Genomic DNA, 21212 nt, shown 5'->3' on the forward strand with positions numbered 1-21212 from the left:
GTCAAGCAAACATATTTTGCCTTACTTTGCATTTGTTAGAATATAACAAGGTTAACCAGTGAGGAGATCACAGTACTTTACTATATAGTGTCGAAAGCTTTTATCAGTGCATCCAATAAATTCCAGTTCTGTTCCATTCTTCTAGAATCTGAAACAGGCAACTGTACTTTTAAAAAGACATTGCAATTCCAAATGCCCCACAATTTAATATAAGATGTATATGAGTGTATGTTAGTATCTGACCATAATCTTTTTACATCCCACTGTTTAAAGTTTAACACCTGAATGCTCCAAATGTGTAAGCAGAAAGAAAACTGTTGCAATTCCAGGGGTACCTAGGTAATGCCAGCAGAAGTCAGCTTCTGAATTTAGGGGGGAAAATAGCACTCCACTACCATCTGCCTATACGATGACCACCATCTTTGAAGCTAAATAAGAGATAACTCATATAAAAAGTTTTCAGTTCCATTTGCCCTCCTAACTTCTGGACCACAATCATGATAGAAACCTATACAACATTTCCTTTTTTTAAAAAAAATAACTAACTATGGCTCAGTGCTGGAAGTGGGAGTGGGAGACTGGGGTAAGGGAAACTGGGAAGACGTTCTCGCTATATTCTTCATCCTTTCAGCCCAAGGCTTTAAAGAGAGGCTAGAAAGAATTATTACATAATCACTTGTCTCTCTCCAAAAAAGAAAAAAAAAGTAACACCAAAATATCATTTTAGATCAGTTTTAAGGGAGAAAGATCGAGGCTAGGAAATTTTTAACATCAATTTCACATATCTGGGAAATGAGAAGACAACTATACAATGATATCCATCATATACACTGACAGGCTCAAATTCTCTTAATAGAAAATGTCTATTTGACTAAATGCAAAAAGTGATAATATACAGCTGTCCAGACACTATTTTAAAAAAAGAAACTGATGTTAATTATATGTAGATAAACTAGTTGTAGACCATATAACAAATATCACTTACAAGTTGTTTTCCATTATATGTCTTTTGATGAATGAGAAATACTAAAAGTCATACCTATAATATTTTCATATAGAATATACTAGAGAAGTTCTTGTTTTTAGAGAAGTTTTTGTTAAAGAGATAGGAAATTTTTCAAACCAGTACATCAGTTATAATAAAATGAATTCAAGAAAAAATTGTAAAACTCAAACTCTATTTTCTGAAATTAATGTCCTTTTCAAGGGGATTTCTCTCCAGATTTCATTAAATGCAGACACGCCAGTATTTAAAATGCAATTCAACTTAAATTTTCTTTTCTTTAACTTCTGCCCAACTTCTGAGGTACACAGCTATTCCATAAAACAGGATATACATCTAGATAGGCTATTGTTATAGAGAGAAGATGTAGCCAGTACTTAGGGAAAGTCCTATCTTACTCGTTGCATGATTTTTTCTATTTAATAAAAAGACTCAGAAGAATCCTTATCCCACCACTCAGGGATTTAGTAATCTCCTCAATTATTTGTAACATTATCTGCTCTAACAAATGTTAAAGTGTTCTTCACTTCAGCATCATCTCTTAGTCTACCGTTCCAATGAATGATGATATTTACTTCTACTCTTATTAGAAAGCAACAAATACACCACATCCCAAATTATTCGCTGCCATTACTTTTTCCTCAGAGAAAAGAGAAATATTTCATATCCTGAAGTAACCTCAAAAAACTCACTCCACTATTTAGGCCAAAGGGCAGGATCAAACTCTCCCACACAACAGATTCACTCCTGGATTGCCCAGTCAACATCCAAAAAGACTCTCCTAGGAAACATTTCATATAATTACTTACAGAGCAAAACTTTTCCAAAGAAAATGAAATAAATACAGAAGTAAAGATTAAAAATTTTAATAGATTAGATAAGCTTTATTTTTTTTAACTTAAAACTTAGGAAAAGAAAAATAATTAGTACCCTAAATTATCACTTTTGGTTTTTGGTGCTTTTCTGGCTTTTTTTTTTAACATATTCCATCAAAATAATCATCTAGAAGTTGTTAAGCACTGCTCTTCTTTTTTTAATAAATTTATTTATTTATTTTTGGCTGTGTTGGGTCTTTGTTGCTGCACGCGGTCTTTCTCTAGTTGCGGCGAGAGGGGGCTACTCTTCCTTGTGGTGCGTGGGCTTCTCACGTTGCGGAGCACGGGCTCTAGGCATGTGGGCTTCAGTAGTTGTGGCGCACGGCCTTAGTTGGTCCGCGGCATGTGGGATCTTCCCGGACGAGGGCTGGAACCCGTGTCGCCTGCATTGGCAGGTGGAGTCTTTTTTTTTTAAGAAGATGTTGGGGGTAAGAGTTCAGTAATTTATTTATTTATTTTTGCTGTGTTGGGTCTTCGTTTCTGTGTGAGGGCTTTCTCTAGTTGTGGCAAGCAGGGGCCACTCTTCATCGCGGTGCACAGGCCTCTCACTATTGTGGCCTCTCTTGTTGCGGAGCACAGGCTCCAGAGGCGCAGGCTCAGTAGTTGTGGCTCACGGGCCTAGTTGCTCCGCGGCACGTGGGATCCTCCCAGACCAGGGCTCGAACCTGTGTCCCCTATGCATTAGCAGGCAGATTCTCAACCACTGTGCCACCAGGGAAGTCCCAAGCACTGCTCTTTATACAAACTACTCTTGCTTTTATAATCTTCATCAAAGATCTAAAAAATCCATTTTAAATGACAGCCAGACTTTAAATATAACAACTTTATTGCATCTTTGGCACCATCTGATAAAACAAAATCTTTAACAAATCTGATAAATGCTAAACATTGCTGAATATGCATTATAGAAAATTAAGGTCAATTTAAGTACTGAAAAAGGCTTTTTGCAAATTGTAATAAAGTTAACAATTCACAATGAAATGCACAGCATAGCAGCATCATATAACACATATTCCACAAGACCAATATTCGGCCTCAGAACTTAACAGAATACATAAAAATTGAGACTAAAAGCTGAAAAACATCTTAAAGCACCTAACAAATTCTCTAGGTCTTACAGTTGGAGCATCCCAATTTGTGTGTCAGGATGTGCAGAGAAACAGATCCCTCGGCCCGGCCTGAGGTGTCAGAGCTGGTAGCCTCCAAGCCCCAAACATCTCCATTAGTTTATCTCACATGCTGTACAACTACTACCATGTCCTACATGGTTCATGACATGGGAAGGGTTAGGAAATCCTGCAGAGCTAAACGCATCCAGACATACAAGTATCCAACCTTTCTTGTAATCTCTAGAGAAATACTGAAAAAAATTTTAGTTGTCAATCTCATCCAAATCTAGGTTTGGAAATTCTATCTTTAATGACATGTCTTCCTATTTTTTAACCTGTACCATGCTTCTCCAGTAATTTTTACAAAAACAGGAACTCTGATATACTCAGTTCCCTCCCACCTTTATGAAAACTTACAACCCCATAGAAACTGCAACACGGCTCAGACCATGACAACACTCCCTAATCCATGGTTCCAGTTCTCTGCTCGAGAATGATTTCTTTCCATCACTACAGAAAATCAAGTTGGCAAGAAAGAAACTCAAAGTTTATTTCAAAGCGAGCAACGAAAGGGCTGAAAACTAAGAACAAAACTAGGCAAAGCAAATACTGCCTGTAACCCATCTTTTTAATTTACATCTAACAAAAATGTCTCTTTGTCAGAGGAATTTTTCCAGAATAAAATCTTAAGTTGTTCCCCTAACTGAAGTCCCTCAATAGTTCCTAAGCCCTGAGATATGAAGTCCAAACCTTCAGAAATGTACATGCCCCCGGACCCTGATTTCATCTCCTCCCCAGCTCTATATTCCAGAATGTTCAACTACTCAGTAACATCCTTGTATGGTCAAACCTTCATGCCTTTCTCACAGTGCTCCCCTACTTGGAACGCTTTATCCTACACACACACTCTTTTCATGGGAGCAGCTCGAATTTCAACCTAAGAATAATAACACATGGAACAGCTACAGTTACCACATAGTAAGGATGTCACTTAGGAACCGTCAAATCCATGCACTATTTACTGAGCATTTACTCAGTGCCAGGAACTTACCACTAGGAATAAGTCTTTGCCCTTAAGGAGTTTACAGAACAGACGAAGATCAGAGTAAACAGGCCGCTGATTTTACTGGAGGACGACAGCTACTAGAGTGAGGCAAGCAGCATGCTCTGGAGGCACAGCCCCACGGGGCTCACCTAGCGAGTGAAGTGGTAATGGACGACGGGGAGGAACTCTAGGAAGCAGGGAACTAAGCAGAAACTGATTTATTTTTAAATCTTAAATGTGAAGTAAGGATTGGGGACTTCACTGTATTCCCAGTGGTTAAATGCCCAATGGCATTGTTCATGCTTTGCAGCTCCCTTTCTTCCCAACAAACACAGAGAAATTACAGATAAAATATGAAGACAAATGACCAAAAGGACATACCTATGCCCCCAAACATGTTAAACGTCTCCACAGATCAGAAATCTAACAGAAACACAACGTGTGAGCCTTGCTGAAGCCAGGAGGTCTGCTGAGCTCTGGGCCCCAAAGCAGGAAAAGGCAGCAGGCAGCTGATCCTCGGGGATTAACTATGGGTTGATCGTGTGGTGTAACAAGGGCTCCACAAGGGCTACGAGGGTCAGTAGCCAGGCTTTTTGCTCAAAACCAGGGACTGGGCTGGCACTCTTCCTTGATAGGAAACTAGACTGAAAAAGACTTCTGCTAACTGCACTCAGGCTACAGCTTAGGAAGCGGCTGACCTAATGCCAGCTGCCTCAGTGACTGAATCTGTGATATCCCCAACGTCACCATGGGACCGGGGCTCTGGTCCACTAACACAGACCTGATTCTGATCTGGGAACTCCAAAGCCAGGCAGAGACAACGGCAAATCTGCTAGACCAGCAGGGGAAATCACAAAGAGACAGAGAGACACACACACGCGCACACACACACACAGGAAAAAGAAAAAAGAAACTCCCATCAGAACTTGCCTGCAGAATTACAGAACATGATGAAAACACCAACAATATCAACAACTACACATAAACTCACTGCAGACAAGACAAAAATCATCAAATGATCTGAAAAAGACTTTAAAATAAGCATGTAAGAGATCTTCGAAGAGATAAATAACAACCAAAAAAATATTAAATACAAACGAGCAGAAATGAGAAATGAACTAGTAGATATAAAAAAAAAATTTTAATCTTGCAAATGAAGTATAACCATTGTAATTTATAGATAAATTGTTGGTGGTTCCGATACGTATCTTGGCTGCCTAGTAAGCCATCCCTCCCTCTGCTTTCACGCTCACAGGGCTCTGAGTTTTAGGGGGCAGTCGTGTTAGACACCAAGATTCAAAAATCAAAGACACCCTGTATTTGTCCTCAAAGAACTTGCCAGCTGTAACAGTGATCTACCAGACCACTAAGGTTACAACGCAGAACAAAATTTAGTTACATTTCCAAAAAAGGTAAGCATTTTTTAAACTAAAATGCTCTTAGTGTTCATGAAGTCATATTACCATCTTTACTAGAGTTGGCATTCTATGATAGGTAAACATTCTCACAAAACTTCATATGAATGGAGCTGACATAACCAAAGGTGCTTCTTTCCGAATCTGTATTTGAACTCATCTGGCAACTATCCTTGTTTATTCAAAGCACACCACCGAAAAAGTAACCCACTGAAAAGTCTCCAAAACCAAAGACCACTACCTGCAATATTACTTTTAGCAGAAAGCACTCAAAGATGTCACAATAACAGCTTCATTTTCACTTATCAACTGCCTGATTATTCAAACTGATGAGAAAAGCGACTCTATTCCTATTAAGGTAAATATAATTAATATAAATAACATGTGAAAAATTTTAAACTCTCTAATATTATATTCCAATAAGAAAATGCTCACTTCATCCCAAGGTTTCCATAATCAAAAAGCTGTACTCTAAAAGTACATCAGAACTGTCATAGGATCCCAGTCAGGATTAAATCTTAATTCTTTCCTCACTCTCTAAAAGTAAACAACACAAAATAGTAAAATCCAGTTCTGTTCACAAACAGAAGTGGAAAGGAATGACAGAAAATATTACACATACCATCCCCTCACAACTGAGCAGATAAAATCTATATCAAGACAGGTCTATAGGATAGACTTGGTTCCTTGATCCATCAAAGACATTGATAAAGAGATTTCTTTCTTTTTTTTGCTTAAATATAATATTAACCTATGTTACCCAATGATTAAATTTCACACAATAAAACCTCTGCTAATTATGGTCAACTGCAATTTTTTCCCTCTTCATATTTCCAAAAAGTCACTTTCCAATGGCTAGTCAACAGAAAAGTTTAGATAGTAGAACTAAACCAGCCAAGAAGCTAATGACACAGATATCCTCACCACACCTAACTTCTTAGAATAAATCAAACATCAATCTCCTCGTTTAAATACAGGCAAGTGCACAGTATTGGGCTGAACCAGATTATCCAATCTCTGATGAAGTGACACAATTCCAATCTGCTCAGTAACAATTTTTTTCTTTAAGGACAACACCGCAGATGCTCCTAAGAGGACTGAAATGATACACAGGAGGAAGGGCACTTACCCATGACTGGAGATGTCTTTGTACGTGGTCCCGATCAGGCACTACACCCAAATCTGCTGTCCAACGTTTCTCAGAGGAATACATGTCCTGGTCAGAAAACAAAGAGAAAGAAATCATATTTTCTAAAGGTCAGTGTTTAAAGTTTTCTAAAAGGAAATAAAAATAATTTACTTATAAAAATTTTCTATTTCTAAAAGAACCCCATGACGTCATCTAAATATAAAAAATTACCAATCTTCGGAATATCATGATTCTGCTCCTATTTTCCTTTTTCAGTAAGCCATTACCTCAAAAGCAAATAGTATGTCTAAAGGAGTTACCACACAGAAACTTATTAACATGTGCCCTTTGTCTTCAGTCCCTCCCCATCCCACCCCCACATAAATAAGTCATAGGAAGGAAGCACTCCATTGGGGGTAAATTAAGCATATCACGCGAGCTAAATGTATTCTGACTGCACACAGGTGATTTATATACACCATCAAATAAAGGTTACCAAAGTGATTGCTATGGACTTTCCCTTATAATGGGCAGCTTCCTCACTATAAAAGTAATATGGTTTCATTGTTTTAAAAAGCTGGAAACAGCAGCAAAGTAGAAAGAAAAAAAATTCTCTCACAGTACAATGCCACTACATCTACCCAACCATGTGGGGCATATCTCCTTTCCAGGAACTTTCTGTACATATTTTAAAAATACACTTTATAAATACTACATACAAAATTTTGTTATTTGGTTCTTTTGAGTATAACGTAAAGCACCACCCTGCATTATTATAAATACAAACTTAACCCTCTGCCAAGATTTCCATTATAAATCTTCTTCTCTTGATAATATATTAAACAAAATGAGGCATAAAGTAATACTAATGCTACATTTAAACATAACCACAGATGCACAAATGCCTCCCCAAACCTAATACATGAAATTCCACAAACAAGGTAACATCAGATTCGATATAAAATTTACATTTGTGCTAAGTCATGTGTAGCTGCCTTCATAAACTGATAAGCTACTTCTCGTAATCACCAGAAGCGGTGATTACTTTCTAGATCAATTAAGAAAATAGCATAATACTAAGGACCTCTGCTTCTGAAACAGATTTCAGTTCAGGAACCATCTTTTGAAGAAACAATGCTTGCCCCATCTATAAAACATCTCTACTCATACTGTGTAATATACAAAAGAAGGATAAATTCACCGAACGGAAATTCTGGACGCCCAGCAGGGTCCACACGCTGTAATTAGTAGTGGCCTATCTCCGACGGGCTACCGCATAATCACCTAGCCCCCACCCCACACGCCCTCCTCTTCGTCTTGCAGCGGCTACTATTAAATGATTTCCATTTCCAGATAACCCAATTATCCCAAAGAAAATGAGAAGCTGTAGGGAAAATTCTAAAGCAACACATAATCCACGTGACGAAAGGGTCTCACAATGAATACACTTTCTTCCTGGTGCTTCGCCGAGTCTATTAGACTTGTTTCCCGGCCAGGAGACTAGGAGGTGGCGCACGCTGCCCAGAGGAGCAAACTGACAGGTGGCCGAGGACGAGGGCCCCATGTCACAGAGACACAGAGGAGACTACCCGCTCACAGGGGCCCCGGGAGCTCACGCACTGCTCGCTCACACCTGTGAGGTCTTCTCTCCGCCCAGGGACTTCTCTCTTTGTTCATGCTTATATCAAGTTTTTTATCTTAATTTAAAATTCCTACATGGCAACATCAAAGCACTTTGTACTAAGTCATGCACCCCTCCTACCCACAGTTATAAACTGCCAGATAAAAACTTATTCAAGGATTGAAGTTCCTCATATATTAGTTTTCTCAGCACTAAAAAGAGTAACCTCAAAAAACCAGGATAATAAAACTTATAAACACTGGATTTATAACCTTACTATCTGAGGTGGTAAATGTACTTGACAAATATGCAACAATGCATGAGCTGGAATTAATGTCATGGAGTAGTTCTTAGAAAACACATTTTTAAATTACTTATAACTGAAGTCCTATGTTCAAGATTCTTTATGCTAATCACAGCTTTGAAATGCAGACCCTCCATCCCCAAGTAGGTGGTCACCAATTCTTTTCAGCAATGGGGCAGTTCAGAAGCACAAATGATAAAACTTTCAGATTCCCTTCCTCCTCCTCAAAATGCTACCAACCTGGACATACGAAGAAGAAAGAAGAAAAATCTTACTTGTTGTTTTTCACACCGTCTAAGAGGGAAAGAGTCTGTCTTAAATCCAGAGTTTCACGTAAAAGGCATTATTGGGATATTTCTGCAAAATCTGGCTTTTCAACGCACTTTCCAGGAACTTGAGCCACTGCTGTTTATTTTCAGCAAAGAATTTATCCTCATGCTAACCTACTATGGGTTCTTTCAAGTGGTTCCTCCAACTTTTGTGATAACACTTGATATGCACAAGTGGTAATGCTACAGCAGGCCTCCTTAGGCCCGCTGACACCCATCCTGACAGGGAACTCAAGGACCAGTTAAAGGAAAGAAACTCCACCATATCCTTTTCTTTACTGCAGGCACTAAACATGACCTAAAAATAATCCCTGTCACTTTTTTTATTGTTTTGTTTTGTTTTTTGGGGTTTTTTTTTTTTGCGGTACGCGGGCCTCTCACTGCTGTGGCCTCTCCCATTGCGGAGCACACAGGCCCTGGACACGCAGGCTCAGCGGCCATGGCCCACAGGCCCAGCCACTCCGCGGCATGTGGGATCCTCCCGGACCAGGGCACGAACCCTCGTTCCCTGCATCGGCAGGCGGACTCTCAACCACTGCGCCACCAGGGAAGCCCACTTTTTTAATATTTATTTTTATTTAGTTTATTTATTTGGTTGCGCTGGGTCTTGACTGCAGTAGGGGTGCTCCTTAGTTGCGACTCACAGGCTCCTTAGTTGCAGCTTGCCGGCTCCTTAGTTGCAGCACGTGGCCTCCTTAGTTGTGGCATGCGAACTCTTAGTTGTGGCACACATGTGGGATCTAGTTCCCCAACCAGGAATCAAACCCGGGCCCCCTGCATTGGGAGTGCAGAGTCTTATCCACTGTGCCACCAGAGAAGTCCCTCCTGTCACTTTTAGTCAGTTAAAACCTACGGAAGTATTTAAAAGGATTTCTGGTTTTATAACACCAGATCATCTATTCTAAAACTAGCTCAAAAGTCCCACTTTTAAATTATTTTAAAACTTAAATTTAATAGAATTATAAACCACAACATACAGTAGCACATTCTATTGTTTCTAATGATATTCTGTCTGGAGATCAAATTAACATTAATTTATTTCATTGTACAATAACTTCTACAAAGAAAATACACAAAGATTCCCAATCTCTACTAAAAGCTAATGTAATCTCCATTTTTAATCTCATCACAAATTATAATTTTAAAAAATCAAATTTAATCTTGAAGATATTATGCTAAGTGAAATAAGCAAGTCATAATAGGACAAGTACTCTATGATTTCACATGTATGAGGGACCTAGAGAAGTCAAATTCACACAGACAGAAAGTAGAATGGTGGCTGCCAGGGGCTGGAGGAACGGAAAATGGGGAGTTAGTGTTTAATGGGTGAAGAGTTTCATTTTGGGAAGACGAAAAAAGTTCTGGAGATGAATGGTGATGGCTGCACATTAATGTGAATGTACTTAATGTACCTGAACTGTACACTTTAAAATAGTTACAATGGTAAATCTTACGTGTATTTTACTACAATAAGAAATAGAAACGTAAAAAAAGAATCAGTTACCTATGGTTTCGAAAGGGTAAGCAAATCCTGAAGTAACAGAAATTACAAAGAATTTAGACTTTTTAATTCATAAATACTAAAAACCAACTGCATGTTTCTAATATTTGGCTATAAGAGAAAAAGAAGTGTCTACGTGAGAAATAGCTAGGACTCATTACTTAGATTTTTTAAAAAATCCCTACAACTAAATTACTAACACACGCTCCTGCTAAATCCAGGACGATTTAGCTGTTCCCCCAATACCAACATTCACTATGATCTCTTAAACTCATTTGGTTTATTTCCATCCATTTTCAAAATATTTTTCCTTCTAAATACGTGTATACTTTTTCATTCATGCACTCTTGTATACATAAAACACTGACACCAAGAAGCTGAAGATTATGCGTAAGACTTTAAAAACTTTACCCACAGTTCTATTTTTATCATCTTTAAAAATTTTGTAGAATAAGGACAAAGTAATTATTTAATTAATTCTTTCTCATAATTTTTAATTTCACGGTCAGTTTCTATCTAAAGAATTCCCACCACTCTGCTATGAACTTTCCAATGTTTATCATTCAAGATAAGTACTTCAGGGCTTCCCTGGTGGCGCAGTGGTTGAGAGTCTGCCTACTAATGCAGGGGACACGGGTTCGAGTCCTGGTCTGGGAGGATTCCGCGTGCTGAAGAGCGGCTAGGCCCGTGAGCCACAACTACTGAGCCTGCGCGTCTGGAGCCTCTGCTCCGCAGCGGGAGAGGCCGCAATAGTGAGAGGCCCACACACCGCGATGAAGAGTGGTCCCTGCTTGCCACAACTAGAGAAAGCCCTCGCACAGCAATGAAGACCCAACACAGCAAAAATAAATAAATAAACTAACTCCTACCCCCAACATCTTCTTTAAAAAAAAAAAAAGATAAGTACTTCACTAACTAATAAAATAAAGCTGTAAGAGACTTCCCTTTCTGCAATTCTTGTGTCCAAACGGCTTGAGAACCCTTTTGCTACATGACACCTAAAAATGCTTGATAAAAATATAAGAATTATCCTTTTGAATGCATAGCAAAGCTCACAAGCAACTAAGGGATGTCCTCAGAGACCAAAAAAGTAAACAGGAGCACAAATAGAGAGTGGAAGGTGGGCAATGATGCCAGCAACTGCTCTAGAGGCACGGACAATCCCCTATAACCAAGCTATACTGTCTAATACTGAGCCACTAGCCACATGTAGCTTTTTAATTTTAAATTAATTTAAAGCATCTAAAATTTAAAATTCAGTTCCTTTGTCACACTAGCCACATTTCAAAGGTGACTACTGGCTATCATATTAGCACAGATATATAATATTTCCATTATCATGGAAAATTCTATTGGATAATGCTGAAGAGATTTCAGTGTTAACAGTCATGCATGGGACAAAGCAAAAGCTTCATACTACACAACATGGGAAGTCAGACTAAAGATAAGCACTTAAAGCCTGGTCCCTGAAGAACTAAATCTTCAATAAAAAAGAATAAACTATGAAAAAACAATCTACCGCAAACAGAGACTAGAGAAAAATTCTCCCCTGCGTCTAGGCTTATTGGTGTTTTGGGAGGAGAAGGGGACTATTCCCTGGAAGTTTGCAACCAAAACCAACCTTCACACAGGTACCAAGTTCAAATCCATACTACTTGTACATTGTGAAAATCTCAAGCCTAGAAATTAAGTGGCCCTGGGTTGACAGTGTCCTCAATTGCAATTCTTCTCTGGGAGAAAGCACTCTTAACCCAGGTCTCGTAAGAATTTCCACAGATAAAGTTACCATAAAAACAAGTTCAAATTGTAAAACTAAGGATAATAAGCAAGATACAACAGAAATAAGTATATAATTCACGATTTTTTTTTAAAAAGAGGGTGGGGCTTCCCTGGTGGCGCAGTGGTTGAGAGTCTGCCTGCCGATGCAGGGCACACGGGTTCGTGCCCCGGTCCGGGAAGATCCCACATGCCGCAGAGCGGCTGGTCTCGTGAGCCATGGCCGCTGAGCCTACGCATCCGGAGCCTGTGCTCCGCAACGGGAGAGGCCACAGCAGTGAGGCCCATGTACCGCCAAAAAAAAAAAAAAAAAAAAAAAAAAAAAAGAAGAAGAAAAGCAAGAGAATGCTGGATCCCAGAGTTTCTGGGGACAGGAGTAAGATAGAGGAGGAGTTGTAGGGAGGTGTGAGCCAAGACGGTAGTGCTAGCATTCTACCACTTAACCTGAGGGAGGGGACAGTACAAATATCATTCTATTAGACCTTACATAACATTACATATAGTCCTTCGTATGAATATATATTTTATTATGAAAAAGCAAAACTTTTCCAACAAAATTCAGAAATGAAATGATTATAAATAAAACTGACAACATATGTTAAGTAATCACATGTATAAAAGAGTTAAATGCATTTATAATCTTTAAGTCATAATTAAGAGACGGAAAGAGTTGTAGTGACTCACATTCTTTTTTTTTAATTAATTAATTTATTTTTTATTTTATTTATTTTTGGCTGCGTTGGGTCTTCATTGCTGCGCATGGCCTTTCTCTAGTTGTGGTGAGTGGGCGCTACTCTTCGTTGAGGTGTGTGGGCTTCTCATTGCAGTGGCTTCTCTTGTTGCGGAGCACGGGCTCTAGGTGCGTGGGCTTCAGTAGTTGTGGCACGTGGGCTTCAGTAGTTGTGGCTCGCAGGCTCTAGAGCGCAGGCTCAGTAGTTACGGCACACGGGCTTAGTTGCTCCGCGGCATGTGGGAACTTCCCGGACCAGGGCTCAAACCCGTGTCCCCTGCCTTGGCAGGCGGATTCTTAACACTGTACCACCAGGGAAGCCCTGACTCACTTATTCTTTAAGAGAAAGAGACAAATACAAGTGATAGCCAGGTCCACTATAAAATGCAAGAGGGAATTTACATGAAAAAACTGATGATTATACATTAACCAAACGTAGAAGCAGCTAGCCTTCCCAAAGAGCTGTGTCATTTGTGCATCTGCTCTTAGCTATCTGATCACTGAAGATTCTGATCTCACCTTCACAGCTGTATAATACAAGTTCATTTTCTAGTAGAAATTCCTAGGTCCTGTTTTGCTGAATTGCCATGCATTGAACTACCATCCCAAGAAAAAGCTTAAGAAAATTGTCTTAATTGAAGCATTATTTGTAACAGAAAAAAAAAAGTATAAACAACTTAAATGTGCAATAATAAGGGACTGACTAAATGAATTGTTAATTTATATGTAATGGAGTCTCATGCATCCATTTAAAAAACATCGCAAAGAAATTTAATGACAGTGAGTGAATGAATGCTCTCCAATGTGCTTTGTGCCACTTTCTCACAATCAGCAAGAAGTATCAGAAATGATGCCTCAACCAACTTAAATGTATTTCCCCAAAGGCTTATAAACCAATACTTAAAGTGATTAATGTTCAATTTTTAAATTTAAAATGAACAGATAATATAAAAATTTACTATTCATTCAATAAATATTTACTGAGCAGCTATTATGAGCCAGACAGCGTTCTAGGCTCTGCATACACAGCCACGAACAAAACAAATACCCCAACCTCATGGAACTCACACCCTAGCAATTCTAGTACCTTCCCTTCTTAATTCAGATGTACAGTTCATTAGTTCAAATAAATATGTCAGGGCAGATTCCAGGGTACTGTCTTCTCATGCCAGATAAAGAAAACTTTAGTTAATATTTAAAGTCATTATTCATTGACATGGATGGTCTCACCACTGTACTTTCACAATTCTTGAGCTTTCTATAAAGAATGCTCTTTCTGCAGTTTACACCCCCTGAAACACAATGCTGAATTCCCATGGCTTTCAGTATTTTCCCTGCTCAAGAGAAGTAAAGCAAATCTTCTATCCCAGGTAGAGTAGAAGGTTTATTTACCCCACTCACTCAATCAACAAAGTACTTCCTGCTAATAAGATCAGAGAAGGAGATGGGCAAAATGAGAAATCCTTCGGTTTCCTAGGCTTGTTTACACGTGTATGTTAATGAAGCATCAGATAAGAACCAGGTCTGATTTCCCCCTCTACAGGTAGAATTTAAGTTAGGTTTCCAGAAGGACTTATCGAATTCTAGTAGCTTTACACTGGTCAACGCGTCAACTTCTAGGTATTCAGGAAAACAAATGTCCTTCCCAAGGCTTCCTTTCCTATCTCAGCTACAGAGACGCAGGGCCTTTCAAAAGCAGCTTATAATTTGCTTACATGTCACATTTGCCTAACGTACTTGATACATCCTACCAGAACTAAGCATAATGCCTGAGGTCTACAGATAAAAGCTAGAATGAAGGGTACAGTATCTCTGATTTTCAGGGGCCTGGCTTCATTTAAAAAGTCAATTAAAAATTACATACAGCTAAGTATAATATAAGCACTGCTGCAGACACTATGAGGACTAAAAAGTAGACAGGATTCCAGGCTCAACTTTAAGGAATTTACATCTAGTTGGATTCTAAACACAAGAATGTATCCATCCATCCATTCAATAAATACTAATTCAGCTCTACAACACGTAAAAACTTCTCAAAGGGCTTGAGATACAGCAATCGAGACAAACCTGATCCCAGCCACCCTGCCGTTAACAGAACATAGTCAGGACAAAAGTCCTAAAGAAGATGGGAGTCAAGGGCTTCAGCTCATGCAAAGGCCCTATACTGAGTTAAAATGAGTAAATGTATGGGCAAAAAAATGTAAATGTATACAGGTAAAAAGAGGAAAATTCATGTAAGATGTCAATAAAATTGGAATTCAGCAAGCTGATGGCAGAATGTAAGAAAATCACTCAACATACAGCAAGTCCAAGATGAAAGTGGTCCAGCTCTGCCATTAACCAGCTCTAGGAATGCAGATCAAGTCACTTCACTTCTCTGAGCCTTGGTTCCTTTATCCATAAAATGAGAAGTTAGCTTTTTCAACCTGGCTACCACTCAAGACTGTCAAGGGATTATGCATGACAAAAAAAATGCTTTCATAAACTAAATATCTCATATATTTGACACATGCATGAGCATGGATCCATTTTTGGTCTTATTATAAAATAAAGGAATTGAAACATAATTTTTAAGTTCTCTTTCTAGCACTGTAAGGTTTGTGACCTAAAAACTAATTTTAGATCAATGGATAACTAAGAAAGGTTCTAACTTCCTCAGCATTATAAGTAGACTCAATTAATAAATTATTGCAATAAACCAAGTATGAGCTGAAAAAAACTGGTCTAAAATGTTGGTTATGTTTTAAAAAGCGGGGGGGATGGCAGATTCAAAGGGCACTTGGAAGAAAGTCAAGATGACTACTAACAGTGAAGTAATCAAAGGTAATTCTAAATTCAAAGGGAGAATCCAGATGATATTCTTTTGGCAATCCTCAGTGATGGCAGATCATCAACTTTGTAGGAAAAAGTTTTTGTAAAAGAAAAATATTGGGCTTCCCTGGTGGCGCAGTGGTTAAGAGTCTGCCTGCCAATGCAGGGGACATGGGTTCAAGCCCTGGTCCGCGAAGATCCCACATGCCGTGGAGCAACTAAGCCTGTGCACCACAACTACTGAACCTGTGCTCTGGAGCCCGCAATCCACAACTGCTGAAGCCAGCGCGCCTAGAGCCTGTGCCCTGCAACAAGAGACGCCGCTGCAATGAGTATCCCGCACACCGCAACGAAGAGTAGCCCCCGCGCGCAGCAACGAAGACCCAACGCAGCCAAAAATTAAAACAAATAAATTAATTTTTTTAAAATAGTGAAATGTCTGGAAGGGCATATTTCTTAAAAAAAAAAAAAAAAGAAAAGAAAAATATTTCCCAAGCAAGTCTGGTGAAGGAGCTTAGAATTCAAACTGATAATAAAATGTGATATAAATTGATGATGAATAGGGTTTCATATCTCTAAAAAGCAATTTCTAAAAAGAAATTTCTCTTCAGCAACTAATGTAGTCTACTAATGGTAACTAATTTGAATACATATTCTAAAATGCTGCTTTCAAAATGAGTCTATTACTTCACAACCACATTATTCTACTTAGCCTCTATTTTCCAATAACTAATCATCAGCTGGGAAAGTAAAACACAAACACACGAAAGTTACATAAAAGACAAAATAAGGGACCTGCATTTCCGACAAAAGTAAACCACATATTACACACCAACCTTAAAGACAAAAACCTAGACCAAAATATATATATATATAAATGTATATATAAAGTATATTTATTAATTATTAAAAATATTAGAGGGTAAAAATTGGTACAACAACTTTGAAAAACTGGTAATAACTCCAAGAGCTAAATATTTATCTACCTATTACTCAACAATTCCATTTCTAGGGATACTTCCAAAAGAAAGGAGTCCATACGTCCAACAAAATACATGTATAAGAATGTTCACAGCAGCTTTATTATAACAGCCCAAAGCTGGAAATAATGCAAATGCCTATTAAAAGTAGAATGGAGAAATAAATTGTGATACATTCGTATGTTAGGTTACTACTATGACAGACAGTATTTTCCAATAACAGTCACTGTAATATTTCTCAACTCACATGTTGTTCCAGAACCTTGCATCTCTCATCAACAGGTTTCTGCTCTCTCTAAACCTGGGTCGGTTCCTAACAGGTGATCTAGCGTCCATCTGGCTCTCCACATCCCCCCCTCCCTGGGCTGCCTGTGCAGGACGACCGCCCTGGCAACCGGCCACCACCCAGTGACAAACTCAGGCCACCTAAGATGCTCTATATCAACCACCAGCTGTGGGAGCAAACGTTCAAATAACGTTAGGCCCAGCTTTCCAGCTGCCCTACTTGAAACTAAATGAAGCAGAGACAAGCGTTGCCCAAACTGCAGTTTTGTGACAAACATAAATGTTGTCATTGTTTAAGTCACTGAGTTTTGAAGCAATTTTTTTTGAGGCCACAGTAAACTAGAAAAAGTGCAGAGCAATAAAAAAGAAACACTACTGCCACTTGCAACAACATAGCTGCATCTCACTGATAAAATACTATGTTGAATGAAACAAGCCAGACAAGAGAGTACATATTGTATGATACCATTTTGACGAAAAACTAGAAAACTTCTATGGTGAGAGAAAACTGAGTAGTTGTTACTTGAGGTAAGGGAGGAAGGTGGCATGGATTGGGAAGGAGTGTGACAGAGCCTACCGCAGTGGCAAAAATATTCTATACGTTAAACTGGGTGTGATTATATACTTAATTACATTTATAAAAATTCTTCAGGGTATACATTTAAGATTAGTGCATATTATTATATGTATATTACACCTTAATTTTTAAAAGGTGGGGAGAGGTGGGGCGATCAAAGAGCTAACAAGATAATGAGGAATTACCAGCCACAGTCTAAGAAGAGGAATCCAAAATGGGGACCATGGTACCCTGGGGCTTCTTTCCTTCCGGAAGTGTTTGCCCAATCAAGGGAGGTGCCTGAGAGGCTAAAATGCACTTAGGCAGCCTTGCAACCTAGGAAGACAACATGTCAGAGTACAAGAGCCACCAAGGGAGCCATCCCGTGCTTTGGAGTAAGACTTCAAAAAGCTGAATTCCAGAAGAAAGAGTAACACAAAGGTAAACTAAACCAGCCTTTGCACAGACGCTAAAAAAAAATCTCAATTTGGATCAAGGTGATCCTAAGTGCCTGGCAAAAGCAACAGAAAAATCCTTATCTAAATCTATAATTACTTCTAGAAATAATTTTTCAAATACAATGAACAGTACACAATCAAAGATGAGCAGGCATACAAGGAGATGAGACTCCTTGAGAAATACCAGACGACAGAAAAAACCAGCAGGACTCTGGGACAGAGTTACATGCTTACTCTGTCCACAGAGATATATGCAAAGCTTGAACATTTTGATAGGGAATTAGTAACTATAAAAGCGGCATAGCAGATTTTAAAAAGAACCAAACTGATATTCTAGAATGAAAAACACAATAACCAAAATTAAGAACCCAGAGAATGAACACATTTAAGACCAAATTAGACAGAGATGAAGACTAACTTAGTAAACCGGAAGATAGGCCAGAAGAAAATGTCCAGAAAAAAAGAAAAAAATAGAAAACCTAGAAGACAGGTGAAATACACAGTGGAGTCAGTGAGACCTAACACTGGAACCGAAGTCCCAGAAAGATTAAGCATGAGAAATGGGGAGAAGCAATATATTAAGAGATGACAGCTGAAAACTACCCAAGACTGATGAAAGACATCAGGTAACAGCATTAACACGTATACGCCCAAGCAAGAAAAGGAAGGGGGGGGGGTCAGGGGCGGGGGAGGGAGAGGACATCATCTTAAATAAAATCTGAAAGACAAAAAGAAAATCTTAAAAATAGCCTGAGAAAGAAACAAATTACCAACAAAGTGATAAACTGCAGCTGCTTCTCAACAGAAATAAGGATTATAGAATAATCTCTTCTTCAAAGAACTAATATACAAATATATGTATGTATGTATCTCCAATCTATAATTCTATACCTAGCAAAATGTATCTTTCAAGAATGTAGGTGAAATAAAAACATTCTTAGACAAACTAAGAGACTGAAAATTTTTCAACACTAAAGCCACTCTAAAGAAAATACTAAAGGGTATTCTGTAGGCAGATGGAAAATTGTTTCAGAAGGCAGGTCAGTATCACAAGAAGGAATAAAGGAAAAGAAAGACAGTTAAGTCTAACTGAATAATAATGGTACAAAACAACAGAAATAGGTCTTTGGGGTATAATACATATATGCATTTAAAAACATGATAACAATGAAATAGGTTTAAAAAATAGGAAAGAAATTGACTTACATGTTTTTAAAGGCCTTAACATTATCTGGAAAAAGGGTGAAAGTCTCAATTAATGCTACACTTTGATAAGTAGAGAAAAGATTAGAGTTTCTTAGGCAAATACTAAAGAGTAAAAGAATATATAATCCCAAGCTAATAAAAAAGGAGGAAATGGAATAATTATTTTTTAAAATCAATCCAAAACAAATCTAGAAAGAGAAAAGGAACATGGAACAGGTGAGATGCTTAATTTTTAACCATTAATATCAAGTTATCTGCCAATTCATTTTTATGAACCATCAGCAAAATACACAGAAATATCTAGCCCCCACTCACATACCTAAACTTTGTAAATTTTAACCTCCACATCTATTCCATTTTTTTCCATTGTCACTGACTTTTCAAAGTCTTATTTCACCTTATCTTTTCTTATGTAACTGCAGATATGCTAACAAGCATTAAAACATCCAAAAGCCAAACAAAAAGAAACAGGAACAAAAAATCCAGAGAACCAACTGGCTTATAAATGCTGCATTAATTCCGCAGTAAAATACTAATTTGCCATTACTGATCTATATAATAGTACTAACCAAAATTAATGTATTAAGAAGCTTAAAATGATATTCTTTCACTTATTTCATGAAAAACATTGCTCTAATATTTTTTAATTCACTTGTTAATTCAGTGAAGGGAAATCCCAGGATAAAATTAAAACTTTTTCTACACTAGTATCAATGTCAGCAAGACACAGGTGCAACATATACCTCTATCAGAGAATAACTAAATAATCTCTTTAGAGCCAAAGATACTTAACCAAACAAGCTATAAAACTCCAGAGTCACTCTTGAGCGTCCTATAAGCAAATGAAATTACCTGCCACTTACTAATTTTTTTTTTAATTTTACAGTGGATTGCTACTTGCATTTTGTGAGGAGGAGATATTTTAAATAAGGGGGGTCTGGGCTTCCCTGGTGGCGCAGTGGTTGAGAGTCCGCCTGCCGATGCAGGGGATACGGGTTCGTGCCCCGGTCGGGGAGGATCCCACATGCCGCGGAGCGGCTGGGCCCGTGAGCCATGGCCGCTGAGCCTGCGCGTCCGGAGCCTGTGCTCAGCAACGGGAGAGGCCACAACAGTGAGAGGCCCGCGTACCGCAAAAAAAAAAAAAAAAAAAAAATAAGGGGGGTCTAAGCTCTTCCAAGGGAAAATACTATCAAAATTAAATCAAAACACTACCCTCATATTATACAGCATCTCGCTAAAGAAATCAAAGAACCTTTTATTTACCACTTAACAGATATAAGAACTATCAAGTAACCGGTGCCAGAGTTATAAAAGTAGACACAAAGTGTGCAGACTCATCTCCAGTCTAGCGAGGTGAGAGTCATCTAGACTAACTCCCTTTCTACAAAGGCTGAGCCACCTCTGTTCTCACCTGGTTTAGATGATGCGAGCACGGGGCCAAGAGCCTACCTTCCCTCCACAACTAACAGTGGTGGCGTATGTGCCACAGAGGGAACTAACACACAAGCATTCTCTTCAGGGACCGTGTACGCGCTCTCTCTCATACTCAAAGTGTCCCACCCTCCCACTTGCCCTTTCCACCTGCCATCTTCTCCTCATCCTTCAGGTCTTACCAGCCACTTCCTCAGGACAGCTTGCCCTGCCACTCCCAATCAAGTTAGGTTCCCTGGTGACAGGTTTTATAGCTCCCTGTACTTTACTTCAAAGGACTGATCCCTCCTGTTGTTGAAAACAAGGTACCTAACACAAGGTCATGGGTACAATAAGGCACTCAAGAAATATTTGTTGAATAAACAAACAAGTGTGAATTTATGATCCCCCCCCCCCGATTTTACAAAGAAACAAGCTTTAAAAAATTAAGTTATCTGCATGAAATACCATAACCTGGAAATGGCAGAGACCAGACCAGCTGAGACTCCAAGTTTATGACTCTAATTCCCGTGCTCTAATGCCCATGTACTATAAGGAAGTGTACTAGAAGTCAGATTTCTTTCAAATGTATATTATTTTTGTATTGACTTCCACTGTAAAAATTGAGACACTTTCTAAAGGAAAAAAAATGAGACACTAAATATAAGG

At 38.6% G+C, this 21212-nt stretch overlaps 1 protein-coding gene across 6 annotated transcripts in view; it reads right to left on the bottom strand.

Annotated features, from left to right (window-relative positions):
* The window catches only part of USP6NL (USP6 N-terminal like), a 188931-nt gene that overhangs the window by 165016 nt on the left and 2703 nt on the right, over window positions 1–21212 (bottom strand). For all 6 annotated transcript variants that reach the window (XM_079912062.1, XM_079912061.1, XM_079912060.1 and 3 more), the window contains exon 2: window positions 6577–6663. Coding sequence is in view for 1 of the 6 variants with exons in the window: in XM_079912064.1 (XP_079768190.1) it covers window positions 6577–6580 (4 nt within the window). In the remaining 5 variants the exon portion in view is untranslated. The remainder of the gene's footprint in view (window positions 1–6576; window positions 6664–21212) is intronic.

The sequence above is a fragment of the Stenella coeruleoalba genome (assembly GCF_951394435.1).
Source record: "Stenella coeruleoalba genome assembly, chromosome: 2".
NCBI lineage: Eukaryota > Metazoa > Chordata > Mammalia > Artiodactyla > Delphinidae > Stenella > Stenella coeruleoalba.